The 21,212-nt window shown below is 38.5% G+C and overlaps 4 protein-coding genes across 5 annotated transcripts; 2 read left to right on the forward strand and 2 right to left on the reverse strand.

Moving 5' to 3' along the window:
- Positions 1 to 1,726: 1,726 nt before the first annotated feature.
- LOC149036467 (uncharacterized) lies at positions 1,727 to 5,800 on the reverse strand. Its single transcript, XM_089189096.1, has 5 exons — positions 5,582 to 5,800; positions 3,916 to 4,007; positions 3,300 to 3,397; positions 2,737 to 2,846; positions 1,727 to 2,352 (listed from the first exon to the last, which is right to left on the reverse strand). The coding sequence occupies exons 1-5, from the start codon at positions 5,798 to 5,800 to the stop codon at positions 2,005 to 2,007; spliced, it is 867 nt and encodes a 288-aa protein (XP_089045222.1). The 3' UTR covers positions 1,727 to 2,004.
- Positions 5,801 to 5,910: 110 nt separating this feature from the next.
- Positions 5,911 to 9,238, forward strand: LOC149036468 (uncharacterized). 2 transcript variants are annotated; one of them, XM_089188662.1, is made up of 2 exons: positions 5,911 to 6,342; positions 7,746 to 9,238. In XM_089188662.1, the coding sequence occupies exons 1-2, from the start codon at positions 6,107 to 6,109 to the stop codon at positions 8,380 to 8,382; spliced, it is 873 nt and encodes a 290-aa protein (XP_089044788.1). In that variant the 5' UTR covers positions 5,911 to 6,106; the 3' UTR covers positions 8,383 to 9,238. The 2 variants fall into 2 exon arrangements, with proteins under 2 accessions (XP_089044788.1, XP_089044787.1); XM_089188661.1 differs by having other exon boundaries at positions 5,911 to 6,338; positions 7,690 to 7,950.
- LOC149036469 (uncharacterized) lies at positions 8,799 to 13,808 on the reverse strand. Its single transcript, XM_089188660.1, has one exon. It carries the CDS (start codon positions 13,769 to 13,771, stop codon positions 13,103 to 13,105), a length of 669 nt encoding a protein of 222 aa, XP_089044786.1. The 5' UTR covers positions 13,772 to 13,808; the 3' UTR covers positions 8,799 to 13,102.
- A 5,419-nt stretch (positions 13,809 to 19,227) lies between these two features.
- LOC113678028 (substance-P receptor-like) lies at positions 19,228 to 20,585 on the forward strand. Its single transcript, XM_089189523.1, has one exon. It carries the CDS (start codon positions 19,391 to 19,393, stop codon positions 20,399 to 20,401), a length of 1,011 nt encoding a protein of 336 aa, XP_089045649.1. The 5' UTR covers positions 19,228 to 19,390; the 3' UTR covers positions 20,402 to 20,585.
- Positions 20,586 to 21,212: the final 627 nt, after the last annotated feature.

A 21,212-nucleotide genomic window follows, 5' to 3' on the forward strand; every position in this document is an offset into this window, starting at 1 on the left:
ATGAACTCAATAAATTGACCTCGCTCCCAATGTGTGGCTTCATAGCTCAGTTGGTAGAGCATCGCACCGGTATGGCGGAGGTCACGGGTTCGAATCCCGTTGAAGCCCTGATTTTTTTCAGGCTTCTTCTTTCCAATTGCTTAAATTGGAAAATTTACTGCGATGATCACATTTCACTTTCATCTACAACCGCAGTACAAATATGAATTATTTCATATAAAACTTCACATCATTTCACTGCACGGGAAGATATGAACTCAATAAATTGACCTCGCTCCCAATGTGTGGCTTCATAGCTCAGTTGGTAGAGCATCGCACCGGTATCGCGGAGGTCACGGGTTCGAATCCCGTTGAAGCCCTGATTTTTTTTTTTTTTTTCAGGCTTCTTCTTTCCAATTGCTTAAATTGGAAAATTTACTGCGATGATCACATTTCACTTTCATCTACAACCGCAGTACAAATATGAATTATTTCATATAAAACTTCACTTTCTTGATTTAGTTTGAATAGCAGAGATAAAATGTGGCCAAGAATTGTGATCCAATTTACATTTTTGTAATGCTGATCTTGTCACATAGTTAACCAAAATAGAGCTTTTGAGAGCTACATTGTCATGGCAGGTCTTACAAAATGATTCAAAGATTCTCTGAGATTAAAATATATTCATTTCCTCTGAAGAAAGATCACCAAAGGTTCGTTCCTCGAAAATCTGACTGAAGCATGCAATAGAATCCCTTGCCAAAAACGAGGGGCACTGTTGCTGTAAATATACCCAAATTGGTTTCCTTATTTCTCTAAACATTCTATCATTTCCTTGTGACTCAATGTATCTTTTACATGTGTTGGAAAGGAGTTCTGTGAACTCATTTCGCGCAGTTAGTGTTGACAAATAGGGTAAAAATAGATGGGATGATATCTCAAGGAAACTATCCAACGCACAAGAATAAGTTCCTGGGGTACTTGAAACTGAATTCATAAAGTGCCTTTTTCGTTTCCACATGACTGAACGTTTCTTTGTTCCAACTGAGGAAACATGTGACACTCACCCTCGTAATGATCATACAGCGTTTTCGTACCTCTTGAACACGTCGATTGTAGTAAGTATCACTCTGAAAATAATCAAAAGTCAAATCCCTAGTTACAATCAGTAATTTCCTTTCTTTGACTACTGTTTACTTTCTGGGGCCAAAAACTTTGCGGGGGCAATTATTACACAGGATGAAATTGCAAGAATCCGTAAACGGAAACGTGGCAGAAACATGTTAAACCGTTCCGGAAACACGACGGATAACCTGTGTTTCCGTTACCGGTTTCGTGACGTTTTCTCGCGTTTCCGTTGCTGCGTATACAACTGAACCGGACCACTTTTTTTTTCGTAATTTCGGGTTTACATTTGCGGAAACACAATTTCTGGGCTACTGAATAGGTGATTGAACCTGCGGAAGCACAAGAAACCGTTCCGGAAACTGAGGTCTGTTTCATGTTTCCGCTACAGCTTACGTCTCGGAAACATGTTAATTCAAATTTATCTTACCCTTGCGGAAACTTTCTAGCTTTGGTAAACCTTTTTTTCCCACTTTCTTTCCGAAACGCACCCTTATAATGCTCATGGTAGGTGGAAAGTCTTTTTAATTAATTTACAGAACACCTTTTATGGCGTTTTCCCCTTCAGTCAAAGAAATGCTACAGCTATATTTTGCCAAAGCGTCATTTATTTTTCTTCCATAAGATAAGGTTGGAGTTAAATAGAGCTTCAATTCATTACAGAGCCTACTATTCGCAAAATACTTGTAGTATATACATCTACTTTGGTCTCTATGTCAGACTGGGAAAGAAAACTTTTCACCATTTAACAAATCGCATTCCAAATTACTTTTGAACAAATGTTACACTGGCTGTTCTGAGCACTATAAATGAAAACAGGCATAAAGTTTGCCAAGAACAATGAACGTCTTTATAGTGTTTTCTAAAATAATGTCTATTCTTAGGAACCTCTCAGTCCAATTATTCGGTACGAATTGCCCAACGAGGGCCATTGGTGGGGCAAGGCCGTACAGATGGCTCTTCGGTTCTGGTCAAACGTGCATTTGCATGACGCTGCTTTTCGCTAAGTCCTTCCAAATAGGCCTCGTCCAGTTTTGCTTTCAAATTCTTCAGTTTACTTTTCTCCCACACCAGTTTACGTACTTTCCTTGGTTTCGGACCCCTAGATGAAGCAGGATCATCGTTGTCGCTTTCTTCCGATGACATGAAGTCGATGGCATTTGGCGAACAGAAAATTTCTCTTGCCTTTTCTTTGTCGTTGTCCGACAAGATAGCCTTCTCTAAGCTTGAAAGGCGTCTTGATAGTTTCTAAACGATATAAACAGAGAACAGAAGTGTCAAAAAATGCGCAAGGAGCATTTTGGCTATCACCAATGACACCTTGCTGTTACAAGATATACATGTACTTCCCTCTGGTAAAGATTACACTTTTCTTTTTCGACTTAAATTGTGAGTATTATACAAAACAAAGAGTATATATAAAAATTGATAAGTTTCTTTGACAAAGCAACACAATTAATTAAATGACATGTTATCAAGGACAAAATATGTATTTATCGTGTTAAACCATAGAAAAGAGCTCGAATACAGGGATTCATTTATTAGAAATAGTTGTAACGCGATGTTGCATAGCTAGGATCAAGCTCAACATTCCTGAACATTTGCTTATATGGTTCTCAATCTGATACTTACTCTCTTTAATCGATTTTGTTGCTTCATTTGACTTCGATTTTCTTCAAACTTTTTATTTGTTTTTCTTGTTCTGTCATCCCGAAGAGATTTCCAGTATTGATGAACCGCGCCTAAAAATGAAACAGTGCTGTTCATTACTGTCACGTCCCATCAAAAATAATTAAGAGCATGACCGTTTCATTTAACTAGCGCAGAACGACAAAACGTTTAAACAGCAGCAAGCACGCTCTTGCAGTTCTGAAGGCGTTCTCTATCTTTACTGGTAAAATACGTATTTCATTTAAGTAGCTATACAGTTAGTTCAATCGTTTCTATAGGATGATCCGGATCAAGATTGGTGATCCGAGACCATTAGGATCACTGTGCATCAAAGGAACTGGTGAATCCTTGTTCAGAGTGGATTTGGCCATGATCCGAGTAATCTCGGATCATCCCAAATAAACGCACTCAAGTCAGTTTACTGTGCTAATATACGCTAACCCTAAACGTAGAGTAGTATTGCAAAAAGCGAAAAAAAGGAAACCAACGGGTATTACTTGCTTGTGCTAAAAAAACCAACTTACTCTTAATGACAGCCTTTGTCCACTTGTCCTTGCCGTACACTGAGCGGACTTCTTTTAGCACTCTCCAAGCCATAGTCTTATTTTCTGGGCTATTAAAACTGAATAAGGTATAAGATATCAATTTAAGAATTTTACTCAGCTAAATTAAAGGTGTGAGAGCAAAACTAAATAGAAGCGATCACATACTGTATAGCCAATCATAACTGCAGGTAATTTAGTGCAACAATCAAACAGCCAATGAGATAAGTTTTCGAATTATTTATCCGATTGTTGTTTGTTTTGCTTTAGACCATGGCGAGCCTATTGTTTCCCTGTCGAGAAATTTTGTTTATTTTATAATAACCCAAGGAAAGAGAGCACACTCGTAATGTCTTTGCTTAATTGCATGCATGCACTACCTATACTATGTGTTGCCCACAAGTATAAAATTCACTTAGTTATTTTTACGTTGCAAGCTAGCATAGCCTAAGATCTTGTTTAACAATAACTAAAAGCTCTTCCATCGTCGCCACACAACAGGTCAACTCTTTTTGAAGTCGAGGAAAAAGCGAATAGTTATTGTAGCTGGCCTACTACACCTCAGCTGTAACTATACATTAGCTCCGTTTTGTTTTACCTGACGCTCAAATCAAAGTTAAGCTGATTCTCCTGATCTTCTTTTTGTCCTTCACCCTTTGTTAGTTCCTTGCACACTTTCCTGACAGCATTCTTGTATTTTTGTAAAAAAATTAAAAAAAAAAAACAATGTCAAAACAAACTAAAAACAGCAAGTTGATTATTAGCTGGAAGTTCATAAAAGCAAAATTAGTTTTAAAAATGCCGTAGGGAATTGGGACTTTTAAAAAGCTGTCGCTTTTAACGTAACTTCCTCCTCGGATCAGAGCAAAGTGATCTAAGTGACTTTGCTCTGTGGAAGCAGCTCAATACTTCAGCTTTTAAAAGTTAGTTTACTTGCTTAATATAAAATAGAGCAAACGTACGTACGTCTCGCGCCTTCGGAAAAAGTTGAAAGCCGCGATAGCGATAATGGAAATGTTCTAAAGAAACTTCGGCTGTTGGGGCGAGTTGGCCTTCAGTTGATTGAAATTATGTCTGGATTACAAATTTTACCCGGCGAGTAAAGGAAAACATAACAATGAAACAACGATAATAAACGGAAGAAATCACTTTAAAATTTCCCGCGCACCGCCATCTTGGATTATATGACGTCACTGCATTTTCTAGCAATAACATTGGCGTCCGTTTCTTCTTCCTTTTATTTTGTTGTATTCCCTTTGTCGAGTAAAATTTGTAATTTAGGAATTTTGTAAAATATTTCGCGCAACTCGTCGTCAGCTAACCTCAACTGCCGAGGTTTCCATTAAAATAAAATAGAGTAAATTTATGGTCTGCGGAAACCGTTCAATGTGGTCTATATGTGGATAAACTTTTTCCGCAGACGTAAGCCGTCCAAATATTCGCTGTAGTTTACGGCCCCCGCACACTAGTCGATATTTTGCCGAAGAAAAATAGATTTTGGTGTCAAATTTGTTAGCTCATCAGCTTGCCGCACACTAGCTGATTTTTCGTCGGCCTACTTGCGGGGAATTCAAACAAGTCTGCAACAAGATCGGGCCTTGTTACCTGGCTGTGCTAGTTTGGAAAATGTCTTGTCGGGCCTAGTTGTTGGCTACTGTGCGGTGGATTAAGACAACTTGTTGTACACTAGCCGACAATTGGCTATTTATTTTACACATGTAAAGCCAGCCAATTTCATGTCCGTGAACGTAGGTTACATAACCCGTCGGTACGAGGTGAATGAGCCTGGATTTTCACTGTCACATAGTTTTAAGTACATTAATGCGTGTAACCTGGCTTTACGTGCGTAAAGTAAAATAAAGCAAACGCATCGACGACATATGTCTGCGGAAAAATTTGAATGTGGATCAACTTTTTTCCGCCTCACCGCGCGCGACGGTGTTCGCTGTTCGCTCGCGCGTGTCGCCAACAAGTGGGGCAATTTGGCAAACATTTACAACACTGTCACTCTGAGTCTCTTCGATCAGCCGCACTTTGCTGACCAAATTTGTGACTATTTCTTGGACGAATTTTTAAAATGATTGATTTGCTTTTAACGATAAGATTTCAGCTAAACAATGAAGGAATTATTAAGCTTACCGTCAGCTTGCATAGCACAAACTTCACACCTATTTTCAACACACGGTAAACCGTCTTGTGATTCCTGACGCTCATCCTTGACCGTAACTTCGAAGTTGCTTAGCCAGAAAGACAAAATTACTTACCGAACACTCAGGATCTTTGTCTTTGGACTTCTCAAAGAGTTGCCTTCTCGTTTTTGTCGTAAGATTCGTTACTTGACTTTTCAGTTGCTGATTTTCTTTGCGGATCACCGAAACTTCGGCCAGCAATCGCCTCAAGAGATCTCGATCTTCCAGGGCAGCTCTCGGGGTTTCTTCACTAAGCACTGTCCTGTCTTCCATTTCTGCGTTGGCTGATTCCATGGTTTGCTGAGTTGGAGTAAAACAGAGAAAAAATTGGAAATACATAGTAGAACGACGACTGGAAATCACGCACAACTTGACAAATGCCCAGACAATGCAAATTTCCCGCCTCGTCTCCTGTTTGACGCAGTCACCAGACAATTGTCGTCAATTGCAACAAACCCGTTTGCTGAGCCCGCAGCGGCATGCGTCGCCGAAAAGAGATAGATTTACGAGAATTCACACGTTTGAGGAGAGAGTTTTCGTCAAGTTTTTGGTTATTTATATTGGTATATTAGGTTATAGAACGCAGGAGTATCGCAAAGAATGAAAAGAAAAGGTTTACACGGCGAAACAAGTGGTAAAAAGAGGCGATCAAGATGTAGACAACGATGTCCTCACTGTCAGCAGTTACTTAGCAATTCACAGTACCACGAGCATCGGAAACGGTACTTCAATCCAGTACTCAAAGAATGGAAAACCGTGGCCGATCTAACGATAGTTAAAGCATCTATGCCTATACCAGATGTCCCTGGATCAAGCTCAAGTGATAGCGAAGGTAAGCTATAGGTACATGTGACTGCGTGCATTCGAAGCATTCAAAGCTAAGCTATTAAAAAAAGTCTTGGTGTATGTTTTGATTTCACATGTTAATGACTCTTGTCATTTACATGTGAAAACAACAGCGTATTTGTCAAAAAAATTGTAATAAAAACCTGTAAGATCTTTGATTAGCAAACGACCCCAAAATTAATCAGGTCCATCCTTGACATGCACGTCAGGTTCCTTTTTATTTTGAATTTCTATTCAATTTTGTATAGGCCAAACAAGAATGAGAGTCATGTGAGAGTTGAAGGATGGTAGAGTACATGTAAACACAGTTATTGTAAGAAATACATAATTATTCTTTTTATGCCAGGTTTGTTTCATTTAATGGCTTACAAGCAAATTGATTCTGACTGATTGGTATTCCAAACAAATAAAATTCAGACTAAAATAACATGGTTTTCATGCAGTGCATTATGTGTTTGTCTGTCTACTGGAAACAAGGCTTAAAGAAGTCCTGTCTGGTCTTTCAGGATAAGTTTTTCCTGCTGCATGGTTAAGGGCCTGCTACCCCGTTCCTCCTCACCAAGCTCAATAATTGTCATGCAATCTGTGCAATTTCACTTCTGGTTTCCTTATCTTCTGCATTTCTGCTTCACAGCCAAATTTGTGTTTAGTTGTTTGTTTGTTTGTGTGTATACCAGCAAGATGGACACAATGTTAAAGTTTGCCACACAGCAAAATTGAGTTTTTTCATGTAATAATAAATACATCAAACACCAGAGACAGTGTTTCATCAAGATATCCAAATAAAGAGAAGAGAGTTAAAAATGTGATGCGTGGCGGGGTATTTTTGACGAAATACCAAGTGTTTGGATAGGCAATGAAACACCATTTGGATTGTTTGACAGCAAAATAATTAAGACCTGGGTATCCAAACTTCCTTCGCAGTTATGATTTTCTTTGTTTTAACTTGGTGAATTGTTAAATTAAATGTGTTTAAGAAGCATACAGACTGCACATGAGTAGCCAGGAATCCAACTCAGTGCAGCAATGCCAATTCGTATTATCCTCAAACCTTTCTGCTTTCACAATAATTGATGCTGTTAGTTGTAGATGAAAAGAAATACTGATCATTCTTACAATGTAGGTCATTAAATGAACCTAATTGGCTTATATAATAATTATTTTAAATTGGTGGAAATTTCTATAATCTACTGAAAAAATGACTCAAACTGTTAGAAACAAAGGAAAACATTTATAGTTACAGCTGTCTGTATATCAATGGCTTTTTGGTGTAATTTAGGGTAGAAAATACATGTATAAATTAATAACTGAACTATATAATGTATCTTGTAAAATAGATGGAAACATGGATTCATCCTATGAGCCATCTGTACATGTTGTTGACTTGAGTCAGACACTTAGTCTTAGAAAACATTGCAGAACTGCCTCAGCTTATGATGGCCTCCACTGGATCATTAATTGGTAAAGAATCTTTATGGGCAGATTTATCATCAATTAAGTTTGGAAGCCCTTACAAGCTTGCCAGCCTGGATCGGGATGAACTAGCAGCACTGCGTGTAGTTTATCATACCCTGTATCCAACATTGGCCGAAACATCACCGGCTATGGCTACTTTGTACAAGAAGTACTCATCTCTAACAGTTGCTGGTGAGAGATATGGTTCCACATTAGCCTCAAGACTATGTCCATATGCCCGTGTAACAGCATCATGGTGCGCTGAAAATGGATGCATTGACCCTGGCTTGTTTAGGCCAGGAATTGTACGTTATTACATAGTCCATAGTCTGGAAATTCAAAGAAAGCAATATGTTCATGTTTTTGCAGTTGTGAACTGGCTGAAACCTTCCGAACAAGACTTTGGCTTTAAGAACCCACTATCAGTTTGGCATGCAAGAGGCTACGAGACTTCAGGGCCATCTGTATTTCTACCTGTCCAGAGGATTCACTCAAAGTATTTGTCAGTTGAAAAACTTTTGTCAGGACAGAAATACTTGATCGTGTCTCCCATCTCCAGGAGAATTTTGTTGTAACTAACTTACAAACAGGGGGGGGGGGGAGTTTGAAAAGGGATTGATAAGATGTTATTATATGGCCAGACAAAAAGAAGAATTTTGTTTGTTTACATGTAATGTAAGTGTTTTGTACTAGCTGACATTTTGCTTGTGCATGGTGGCAAGCTGAACTTAAATTTTTCAAAGTTTGCTAGTCCTCTCTTTTTGCGCTTCCATTTAATATTTCTCACTAGAAGAAAATGTCGTCAATATTTTTTGTTTTTGTTTCCAAGTTTTACCCTGTACCCTTAAGTTGTACCCTTAATTTACACTAAAATGTGGTTTGAATGCCGGTATAGTTTGGAAAATTTAGACCAAGGTCAGTATTGATTTTAGCCAATCAAATTCAGGAATAGTTTCCAGTCCTTGTGAGACACGGCCATATTATAAGGTACTTTATTTTTTTTTATTATTATTTTTTTAATAGTATCTCTTTATTGCGCCGTACTCTCCAAAGGGAGATGTTAGTCTACTTACAATAAAGTTCAATAATACAATATGAATAACATAAAACGATAACTTTACCATATCCGAATACAATACGTTGATTGAAAAGCTATTACTGCTAAATTACATTTGTGCATTGAGACTTTGATACATTAAATGAGGAACTATAACAAAAGTGAAAAAAGAAAAAGAACGTAAGGAGTATTGTTTGAAGTGTTTTGGTGAGAGTTTCACTGTTGGCAGGTGTACCACTAAGTTTTTTATTTATTTACTTTTTTATTATTTAAATTTTGTTTTTATTTCATTTTGTATTTTTTAAAGAGAGTTGAGATATTTTAACCGCATTTGTCAGGAGCTAGTTATTGACGGTATTTTCAATTAGGTCCCTTTGGTGAACTGCATTCACAAAGTCGTGGAGGACAATGGGCTTGTTGTTAAGTTTACAACTATAGATATAATAACGCATGAATAGTGTGACGTAGTCGAATTTCTTGGTGGTACTATTCTCGTTTAAGTTGGAGGTAATTCCGAATAAAAGTTCCTCCGTAGTTGGAGAGAACTGTGAATTGTACGTTGTGTTAAACCACCGAATGACTTTCTGTATGAATGATCTCGTAAAGGGACAGTGAATAAAGGTGTGATCGATTGAGTCTTTTTCCCCACAAAAGCAGCATTCTTCGTCAGTTTTAATACCATATTTGAATAGTTCTCTCTTTGTCACCACGATTCTATGAATAAACTTAAATTGAAATTCTTTTAGTTTTGTTTCTTTGCACAGCTTTCGTATTGACTTAAATATCTTTGCCCATTTTTCATCATTCAAAGAAAGTATTTCGCTCCATCTTTTAGGACCTGCCTGACCTCCAGTGTGGATTTTAGCAATTAAAAGATTATAGAAATCCCTTGATTTGGCTTTATCAAGGTTGAGCGTGAAATTTCCGTTGAGGTGAAAAAGATGATCGTTACTTGTGAAAAACTGATTATTAACTGATTCTATTTGTCTTGCTTTCGACCGTAGCCGGTCAGGTATGGCACTAATAATCTGAAAATACTGGAGGAAGTTTGTCTTGCAAGAAAACTTTCCTTTAAATTCCTGGAATGAGAGATAGCTACCATCCTCCTTCAACAAGTCTTTAATAGAAACGATTCCCTTCTCCATCCAGTTGCTGAGATAAACGGGTGTTTCATCTACTAGAATTTCTTTATTATTATACAGTACTACATCACTTTCCTGGTCGTAACCGTAAAGTATTTTTAATTCTTGAAAGAATTTGAGAATGTTCTTATAAAAGGCTGGCAATTGAGGGAAGTACTTTGTGTCGTAGTTGCATTTTAGAAGAAAATTTAAGCCCCCCTTTTTCCTGAAATAGTGGTTTGGCACAGAGCACCAATTTTTATCTCCAGCACTTAAAAGTCTAGGGATCCATGCAAGTCTCAAGGCTTTAAACATAAGATCTACATCTGTCATGCGTAGCCCACCTTCCTCTAAATCTTGGTAAATCACGGTTCGTTTGATCTTATCCTTCTTCTTTTTCCATATAAAGTTAAACAACTTTCTTTTCAGCGTGTCTGCGATTGTATCAGGAACTTCAATATTTGAAGCGGAATAAATGATCTGTGAGATACCTAGAGTTTTGGTTATTAAAACTCTTCCAAATAGCGTGAGGCTTCTAGCACTCCACATATCCAATTTTGTTTGTAGCTTTCTTAATTTCAGGCTAAAGTTAAGGTCATCATTCCCCTTCTTATCGTACGAGAAGTGAATTCCTAAGATCCGAACCGGGGTATGCGTCCACTTCATGCCCAACGGGTTGGTTTTATTGTTAGCCCACTTCCCAAGCCAAATCGCTTTTGTTTTCTTCATGTTTAGCTGTAAACCAGCTATCCTACCGAAGTCATTGACTGTATTTAAAGCTTTTTCCACGGAATTTAAATCTGCACAAAACAGATTTGTGTCGTCTGCAAATTGTGACAGTTTAAGTTCGTTGCCAAACAAATTAATGCCTTTGACCCCCGAGTCGTAGCGTAGTTTTATGGACATTAATTCGGCTGAGAGGATGAACAGGTACGGTGAGAGAGGACAGCCTTGCCTCACACCTTTCGACGGTTTGAACCAATTCGTTGTGTACCCATTATTCAGTACTGCGCTCTCCACGTTCGTATAGAATGTACTTATCCAACGTTTTATGCTGCTACCAAAATTAAAAGCATCTAAAATTCTCATAATAAAGGGCCATTCGAGAGAATCAAAAGCCTTACGAAAATCAAGAGCTATAAGAATGCCCGGAATTTTTTGCTCTTTTGTTAGGTCTAGAACATCGCTTATAAGTCTAATGTTTTCCCCAATGTAGCGTCCTTTTACAAAGCCTGTTTTGTCTGGGTGTATTAAGTTCGGCAAAACCGTTTCTAATCTTTTGGCTATTGCTTTCGCAGCGATTTTTTGATCGACATTCAGTAGGGTTATCGGTCTCCAGTTATGCAGGTCGAGTAAAGAGCCGTCTTCCTTTGGTAATAAAGTAATAATGCCCCTTCTTTGCGAGATGGTAAGTTCATTTTTCTCGTAAGCCTCGTTTAAGCATGCCAGAAGATTTTCGCCTAATAGGTCGTAGAAAAATTTATAGAATTCCACGGTGAATCCGTCTTCACCTGGCGCCTTATCACTTTGGAAAGATTCTAGTACATTTTTGCACTCATCATAACTTAGAGGACCTTCCAAGTTGTCCCGATCGTCATCTGAAAGTTTTGGTATTTGCAAATGCTGTGTAAATTCATCGTATTCCTCTTGAGAGAATGTTTTTGCTGATGTGTACAAGTCTTTAAGGTAAACTTCAATTTGGTCGAGGATCTGTTTATCATTGATTGTAGTGGATTCATCTTCTAGGCGAAGTTTCCTTATGGTCTTTTTATTATAATTCCTTTTTTCCATATTGAAAAAATATTTTGTTGGTCGTTCGCCCTGTTCTACCCAACGACATTTCGCTCTAAACATCGCTTGCTTTCCTTTATTTTCGTACAGAGACTGAAGTTCGGATTTAAGGTTGTCATAGTGCAGCAAGATTTGATTAGTATCTGGCGAGAAAAAGTTATTACAAATAGTGTCGTCTAACTGTTCGAGCTGGCGTTTAATATCCTCTGCCCTGTCTCTGGATACTTTTGCTTTGTATTTCGCATACGAGATAGTCGCATTCCTAATTTCCATTTTGATTAGCTCCCACAGGAGACCTTTGCTTGTTGCTTGACGGTAATATCTTACGGTGTTTGAATAGGTTTTACGAACCCACTCCACGTATTCTTCATCTTTTAAAAGGGTATTATTGAATTTCCAGAGTCCGGGTCCCCTCGGGGTTTCACACGACCAAGACAAGGACGTATAAATTGCTTTGTGGTCGGGTGCAATTGATGGATAGATTTCTGTTTTCTTTACACTTTTTGTTAGGTTTTTGGCCAAAAGAAAGAAGTCTATCCTGGACTTCATTCCTATTGCTTTTGATTCATACGTAAATTTTCGTGACTTTAGATAGCGTACTCTCTGAATGTCTATTAGATCGAACATATCCATTGTAGTCACTAACAAGTTCCTGTAATTCGTTGGTGCCCATACCGTTCCTCCAATTTTGTCTTTTTTAGACAGCGTACAATTCCAGTCCCCTCCAACAATTAAATTTGTCAGTTCTGTTTTGTCGATTATGCAGTTGTTTATCTCCTGCATAAACTCGAGTTGATTTGTTTGGTTGGTTGGTGCGTAGATGTTACAAAGTGTTAATTTTTGGGAGCCAAAAGTAATCGTAATTAGCACAATTCTCCTTGAGTTGTTGCTATAACAATAATCCACCTGACAATGAAAAGCAGGGTTGATTAGAATGCAGACACCTTTGCTGTGGTTAGTACCATGGGAGAAAAATATCTCACCTCCCCATTCATTTTTCTAGATATTTTCGTCTTTTAGATCAGAATAGGTTTCTTGGAGAAAGTAGATATTTGTTTTAAAATCTTTCAAGAACGAAAAACTACTCCTTCTCTTAATCTGGTCCCGTATTCCTCGAACATTAAGCGATAAAATATCTAATTTTACAGGCGTTTGCATAGTCAATAAAGAGCTACAATTAGTAGTTTATGATATCGATAACAAAAGGAAAAAAAAAAACAAAAAACAACAACAACAATTAGTTACAAGAGCTAACCCTCTTCCTAGCTTACAGTCCGACGTTGTCCTCAGTTTTCTAGTTTTGTTGTAAGAGTTCTCTTCTAGTATTTAAAGATAGTCCAGATCATCTAATTCATTAATTTTTATAGGCCTACCTTCGGGCGACGTTTTAATAAAAATCTTTCCATCCATTGTCCAAACGCTTAGGATTGAACCATCGTTCCGCATTTCGTTCGCTTTGTTGACGATCTTTTTCCTGTACGACGTGAGGCTCTCGAATAAATAGATCTTGCCGGAGGCAACTCGTGCTGCGGCGGTCGAAGCGGGGAAGAGGCTTGAGAAACTCACATTTTTGAGTTTTGTCCGGGCTTTGTATAGATTCGTTTTAGTTTTATGATTAACAAATTTTACGATAATCGGCTTAACTCCCTTTCTCCGGCTTAATTTGTGAGATATTTCGATATCCTGTTGGCACACCGGCACCTCCAGGGCATTAGCCAATTTTAGAACCACTTCTTCTGTTGACTCATAAGCTTGTTCCGGTATTCCATGGATCTCCAAGGAGTTTTTCCGTGTGTACTGTTCTAGATGATCTTGGAGGTCGTACAACTCGGCGATTTCTTCCTCCTGTTGGTCAACTATTTTCCTTGTTTCGGCCAGCTCTTGTTCGGCATCATCAAACTGCTTTATCGCTTTATTAAGCGATGCTCGAAGGTTTGCTATTTCAACATTCTGCCCTCGAATAGTCGCCTTCAATTCATCCATGTTGTTCTTCATGGCTTCGTTTTCTCGTAGAATGTTGCAGAGGTACTTTATATAATTTACCAAATTTATTATATGCTTTTGTTTCTGATACATGCAGGTGTGTTTAGAGTACATCTAAGCACCTTTGTAAGGTTTAGCTAGGTAACTATGTGTGGCTGTTGTGGTTCAATTTTAACCTTGCTTTAAATTATATTGTACTTTGTGTTTAGATATGATAATATCTGTTGATGAGTTTGAAACAAAGGAAAATTTAAACCAGGGATAATACCGAACCACAATAATGATGTACTTATGAGAAACATTACTCTTGAGAGTGATAAATAACTTTTTCCGTGTTCACTTAGTGTCATCTACAAATGAGGGAGATTGGCAGAACTTCAGATTTTTAAATTGACAGTTATACAAACCAAACTCAGTTGGTAGTTTATAACTTTTGAATTATCCAAACCTCCAAAGGCAGTTCAGAGTTGTTAGGTAATTGGTGTTGTGTGACACTGATTGAACATTGACAATGTTATAAGGCCTTGTACGGGATTAATTATTAATGTTGTTATCAATGAGTTCCTTTTACTATACTTCGGTTAACAAATAAGGAAATGTACATTTTATTCTTAGCCATTCGCCGTTCGCTTTTGCCTTTCTTAGGCTTTTCAGTGGTGTTTTTGCTCTTCTGATTCTGTTAGATTTACTGACAATTTTTTTGTTTTTTTTTTGTATTGTTGGTGACTGGTGGAACTAATAAAGACAATTTACAGGTCTACTACCTGAAATTCAGAAAGTTGTGTACCTGACGTTGTTTTTTTTTTATTTAAGAAGGCGGGGGGGGGGGGGGGGGGTTAAGTAGGCTCATCCTCAACTGGTATAACAACTTTTTGACTCGATCACACAACTATATTATTTGGCCACAGTGGCTCAAATGGCACACCTGTCTTATTTGGCTCAACTGGATTAAATGACACGACTGTCTCATTTAATCCAACCTACTCAAATCACACAACTGTTTCATTTGGCCAAACCGGCTAAAATCACACAACTGTCTAATTTGCCCCTACTTGATTAAGTGACACAACTGTGTCATTTGGCGCAACCGGCTCAATTTGTACAACTGTCTCATTTGGACCAACTGGCTCAAATCAGACAGCTGTCTCATTCGGCCCAGCTTAATCAAATGACACACATGCCTCAAAACACATTTGTCTCATTTGACCTAACAGGCTCAAATCACACCACAGTGTCATTTGGCTCAAATCACAGAGCTGTCTCAGAAATGTCTCATTTTGCCCAATCCACTCCACTCACATGAATGTCTCATTTGGCTTAACCAGCTCAAATGACACAATTGTCTCTTTTTGGCCTAACCAGCTCACATCCCAGAAATGTCTCACTTGGCCCAACTGGTTCAAGTCACACAACTGTCTCATCTGATACAACCGGCTCAAATCACACAACTGTCTCATTTGGACAAACCAGATTAAATGACACAACTGTCTCATTTGGCACAACCGGTTCAACTTGTCTTATTTGGGCCAACCAGATCAAATGACACAGTGGTCTCATTTGGCCCAACCGACTTAAATCACACAACTGTGTCATTTGGCCTAACTGGCTCAAATCACACAACTGCCTCGTTTGGCCCAATCAGATCAAATGACACAACTGTCTCATTTGGCCCAACTGGCTCAAATCCCACAACCGCCTCATCTGACCCAACCAGCACAAATCACACAACTGTCTCATTTTGCCCAATCAGATCAAGTGACACAACTGTCTCATTTGGCCCAACCGGCTCAAATCCCACAACCGTCTCATCTGACACAAATCACACAACTGTCTTGTTTTGCCCAATCGACTTAAATCACACAACTGTCTCATTTGGCACAACTGGTCTCATTTGAGCCAACCAAATCAAACGACACAACAGTCTCATTTGGCCCAATCGACTTAAATCACACAACTGTCTCACCTGACCCAACTGGCTCATATCACACAACTGTCTCATTTGCCCATCTCATTTGGCCCAACTGGCTCAAGTCACACGACTGTCTCATCTGATACAACCGGCTCAAATCACACAACTGTCTCATTTGGACAAACCAGATTAAATGACACAACTGTCTCATTTGGCACAACCGGTTCAACTTGTCTTACTTGGGCCAACCAGATCAAATGACACAGTGGTCTCATTTGGCCCAACCAACTTAAATTACATAACTGTCTCATTTGGCCCAGCTGGCGCAAATCACACAACTGTCTCATTTGGCCTTAAACTGGCTCAAATAATACAATGTCTAATTTTGGCTGTCTCGTTTGGCCCAACCAGCTCAGTGCACACAACTGTCTTCTTCGGGTAACCGGATGAAATGACGCAACTCGTCTCATTTGGGTCAAGCAGATCAAATGACACAATTGTCTCATTGGCACCAACCGACCTAAGTCACACAACTGTCTCATTTGGCCTAACCGGATTAAATAACACAGCTGTCGCATTAAGATTCCTTGTTGTTCAAAGAACCATCTTGCGTTTGTGTTTTGGTAAGATGTAGCAAAAAAACTACAAATCCGTTTGCAGAAACATGACGGAAACGAACAACGGCGGAAATGTGCTGGCTTAAATATGACGGAAACGTGACTTGGCATTTCCGTTCCGTTAACGTGACGGAAACACGTTGACTTTAATTTTCACGTTTCCGTAAGACGTAAACATAACGGAAACATGGAGTTGCATGTTTCCGCCACGTTTCAGAAATACAGAAACATGTGATTTCGTCCTGTGTTAGTTCTTGCATAGTTTTTCTTTAGTGTACAGTCATCTTTTATTCGTAGCATGTATTGATCGGATTCTGTGAAAACTGGACGTAAATGGATAAGTTAATGTTTATATGGCCATTTGAAGCTCTGTAAAGGAATAAAACATCAAACAAAAACATCCTTTGTTCTAAGTATAGCAAGCTTAGCTTTTCTCTTCGTTGCTGGTATTCATCATTGGTTTTTAGAAAAAATTTAGTTGCTCGACGCTGTATTCGTTCCAACTTCAGTTTTTGCTTGATATGGGAACCACACGACAGAGAAAAACTTCAGTTGAGACTTAACTAAAGCAAGACCTCCACAAGTTCTCTTAATGAGTCTCAGGATCTTGTTGGCCTTGCTTGTTATCTCATTAATGTGATTGTTCCAAGAGAGATTGCAGTTTGTGACCAGTCCAAGATCACAGAATTCAGGTGTTAACTTCAGAGTGCTATTATCGAAATGTACGTCAGAGAGAAAGGGAGACCTTTTTTTACAGATTCGCATAAGCTTACATTTCTTGACGTTAAAATCCATACAATTTTGCTGACTCCAACTGTAAATGTTATCAATATCGGTCTGAAACAGAAAATGATCAGCTGGGAAGTTAATCACCCTTGATGTTTTACAGTCATCAGCGTATAATGACACAGAGTTCCCTGGGGTAACAACTTCAGGCAGGTCACTCATAAAAATCACTGAACACAAGGGGCCCAGTAATGAGCCCTGACGTACACCTGACGGAATGGAGCACTAGAAGACTTCACTCCGTCGATCACAACTCTTTCTTCTCTGTTGGTGAGGTAATCATGGCACCAGTTCAAAAGTGCACTAGAAATACCAAAATTGCACAGTTTCTGCAATGGTAAGTCGTGCTCTGTTGCTGCTGCAGTTGTTGATTGGCAAGTGCTAGCTCGTAAAGCCTTGCTTGTCGCTCGTGCTCCTCCTTTCTCGCTTTCTATTTTTCTTGTTTCATTGCCATATCAATGTTTGCTTTTTCCTTCAGAAACTCTATTGTATCATTTCCACCTTTTCTTGACCTTTTTCTTCTTCCGCTCTGACGAACCCTCACCTTCTCCTTTCTGTTTCATCGTTTTACCCAGCTTTTCGCACGCCTTTTTTTGGACGTCCTCTCCCACCACCCTGTCTTCATCTGTCTTTTTACAGTGTTATTCAGCAATAATATATCTTGTTCATCCGCTGCTTGTGCTGTGATCATCGCAGTAAATTTCCAATTTAAGCAATTGGAAAGAAGAAGCCTGAAAAAAATCAGGGCTTCAACGGGATTCGAACCCGTGACCTCCGCGATACCGGTGCGATGCTCTACCAACTGAGCTATGAAGCCACACATTGGGAGCGAGGTCAATTTATTGAGTTCATATCTTCCCGTGCAGTGAAATGATGTGGAGTTTATATGAAATAATTCATATTTGTACTGCGGTTGTAGATGAAAGTGAAATGTGATCATCGCAGTAAATTTCCAATTTAAGCAATTGGAAAGAAGAAGCCTACCAAGGCCACCAATGTGTGGCTTCATAGCTCAGTTGGTAGAGCATCGCACCGGTATCGCGGAGGTCACGGGTTCGAATCCCGTTGAAGCCCTGATTTTTTTCAGGCTTCTTCTTTCCAATTGCTTAAATTGGAAATTTACTGCGATGATCACATTTCACTTTCATCTACAACCGCAGTACAAATATGAATTATTTCATATAAACTCCACATTACTTTAAATAATTGGCTGTACTCAATGCCTGAGCTTTAAGGCTTCCATTTTCCTTCGATAGGGCCTCTTTATCCTTTTCAAGCTTCGTCTGAGTCTCTTGGATGTTTTCATATTTTGTATTCAGCGAAGAGACTGACTTCAACGCTTGTTTAAGCTACTCACTTAGTGGACGCAGTTTGTCATTAAGAATTTTTTCGAGCTTTTCTGTTGTTAGGTTTGACATTGCATATGGCACAAATAGACTAACACTTAAGATTCGATAAAATTTCGAGGAAAATTCAACAAATCTCAGAGACATCGATCCTCCATCTTGCCTGACCGTTGACCGGTCTGATGGCCTCTCTGGTTTTCTTAGCCTTTGGTGAACCAGTCGTAAACATAGTCTCACGGTGAATCTAGTGTCTGAAATACAATGGTGTGCAAAATTCGGATTTTTTTTTCGTCCGTCTTCTGAGTTTCATAAATATTATTGAGGATAAACTTTTATGTATTCTCCCTAGGAGTTTCATGTTCATCTGTCGATTACAGGCAAGCCTTTATTGTTCGAAGATAATTAGTTAAGACTTTAATTTAAAAAACATGCAGACATCGTAAATTAGTTATTCTACCCTGAAGTTACTTTATTTCCAATATTCTATTCAGTGAATGCAATATACTGCGAGTCTTAAAGCAGACGTTCTGTTTTCTGTTTTTTTTTCTTTCTCGGAGAAATTAGCTATACAGCTACTCTTGTAAATCCGAGGTGAGATACAGGTAATGTGATGTGATGTGACAATCTTTAAAAGCTTTTTAATATATTTATTGAACGTCTTCTGTCAAAAATTATGGCAAATGAGAAAATGAACATCCTGTGGCCATGCATTTGGAAATTACTTTTTTTACGAATTGATTGGCGGCACTGTTATAAAAATAGCTTTTTATTAAGTCAAATGTTTATTTCTTCTGTCCTTTGATTCTCGTTATATGTTATTGAGTTTTTGTTCCGCTTTCAGAAGTGAGCTGATCACGAAACTGTTCAACAAAGCTGAAAAAGCCTCACTGTGAAAATTTGTGGGTTTTGAGCCAGTTTTGATGTGAAGCTTCGAGCTTCTGGGATTTTTTAGAGGAATTTTTTGCCAAAAAAAATGAATCTAACATTCTTGAACTTGACAAAAATCGCCAAAGCTGAATATCGGGAAGACCTTGTCACCATTTGGTTTCTCTACAAGGCTTTGTTTACCAGCGGTGCAGTTCTTAACGTCACGGTGGTGTATGTCTTGCTTCGAGGCGGAAGAATACGACAAAATATTTCTTGTTTTCTGGTGTTCCACTTGTCTTTTACTCATTTATTATTTCACACAACGATTCCGTTGGTTTGGAAAATTCATGGCCATAGGGGAACCTCTTTATCTTGTAAGATTCTTACGAGTCTTGATCTCGCTTGTGCCGCAGCTATATTTAACAGTATGCTTGCGATTGCCTGGGATAGGTACAGAAACATTATGCGACCTTTCAAGAGCCTCGCTCCAAGAAGTGCCAAAGTGTACCTTATGCTCACTGCCGCCATTTGGATCTATGCACTCGTAACGTCAATACCTTTCTTGTTTAGCGCGAGGACATACACTGAAGTTTTTTGCCCAAAAGGAACCAGTCCGCGTAATGGAACATGCCAAAAAATAATTTTCTGTCACATGCCTGCAGACTGGAGAACAAAGCTGTCAAGAACGACATACTTTATTCTGGCATTCGTTATTCCTTTCATCTATATTTTCTTTGCCTATACAAAGATTGCTTTTAGTTTGTGGAAGAGAAGCAAAAACGGTAAAATTCACATCGCTGTTGCTAAACGTAAAGTGAAGTCCACTCGCTTGATGATTGTTGCCGTTTGTGGCCTCGTATTTTGTTGGGGACCAAAGTTCTTTGTAGACTTGCTCACCGTGTATGGAGTTTTCGATGAAAAGTTCTTCGTATTGCAAATTATTAGTTATTTAGCGCAGATGTCAAGCTCTTCGATAAATCCTGTAATTTATGCATTTTTCAGCCGAGAATTTCGAGAAAACCTGCGAAGTTACTGTTGTTGCTGTTGTCGCTCGAGTCGAGTATTTTTTAGAAAGCGTCACCGATTCGCCTCAAATCGAGTGGAATCCATTATGTGAATTTGAAAGTCTGCAAGCACAAGCGAATTTGTGAAAAAAACTGGACCACCTTCTTCATATAGCTCATTTAGAAACTTTTTTAACCTATTTTAAAAAGATCAAAAAGTGCCAGAACTAAAACCTTGTATTAACAGGACTGATTCCTATAAACCCGATGTAAAATAAACACGGCGAAGCCAATACAGATATTGTATATTGGTTTTTACCTACATACGTCGAACGTTTCACATCCTTTTTTTTTTTTTTTTTTTTTTTTTCATCCTTTGATTTTGTAATAGAATTTATTAGCTATGCTATTTGACCTAATTATGTTTCTATAACTGTTGCACCTGGATCTACGACCTCGTCAATCCTTATTGGTTTCATATTCAGCATTCCAAATTTTTTCCAACGCCTAACCTACGGTTTTCCGAACTTTGTGTCTATTAGGGAGTGAGAAATAAATTCCTTGATGACCTTGAGGATTTTATGAGCAGTTTGAGCAATTTAAGCCTTTTTGACCGAATGAGACAATCTACTCTGAAATGTAAGTTCCGCTCTGCACCTTAAGCGCTGTTAGCGATGCTCAAGTTTTGAATGGCATTCAGGGAACTTTTTATCTTTATAAAGGTACAACGGAAATTTAATTCTCTTGGGCAGTAAAAGCTTAATTACATATTTCCTCAAATGTAATAATGTTTAAGAAAATGAAATCAACAAACATAGCTGAATTTTCCATCAACTGATGATGAAAATGAAATACTTAATTATTTTTCTTTGGCCGAAAGGTTATTACCCCCCTTGCGGCATAGTCTTTGATGGAGTTAGGTAA

This window comes from Pocillopora damicornis, chromosome 12, assembly GCF_964200805.1.
Source record: "Pocillopora damicornis chromosome 12, jaPocDami1.2, whole genome shotgun sequence".
NCBI classification, from domain to species: Eukaryota; Metazoa; Cnidaria; class Anthozoa; order Scleractinia; family Pocilloporidae; genus Pocillopora; species Pocillopora damicornis.

Bases quoted from the DNA above. Each gene is read 5' to 3' on its own strand.
- LOC149036467 (XM_089189096.1), bottom strand. From the start codon at position 5,800: ATGGAATCAGCCAACGCAGAAATGGAAGACAGGACAGTGCTTAGTGAA. The intron at 3,398-3,915 runs GTAAAACAAAAC...TACCTTATTCAG, and splicing joins AACTTTGATTTGAGCGTCAG to TTTTAATAGCCCAGAAAATA. The intron at 2,847-3,299 runs GTAAGTTGGTTT...TTTCATTTTTAG, and splicing joins GACAAAGGCTGTCATTAAGA to GCGCGGTTCATCAATACTGG.
- LOC149036468 (XM_089188662.1), top strand. From the start codon at position 6,107: ATGAAAAGAAAAGGTTTACACGGCGAAACAAGTGGTAAAAAGAGGCGA. The intron at 6,343-7,745 runs GCTATAGGTACA...GACTTGAGTCAG, and splicing joins TCAAGTGATAGCGAAGGTAA to ACACTTAGTCTTAGAAAACA.
- LOC149036469 (XM_089188660.1), bottom strand. From the start codon at position 13,771: ATGAAGAACAACATGGATGAATTGAAGGCGACTATTCGAGGGCAGAAT.
- LOC113678028 (XM_089189523.1), top strand. From the start codon at position 19,391: ATGAATCTAACATTCTTGAACTTGACAAAAATCGCCAAAGCTGAATAT.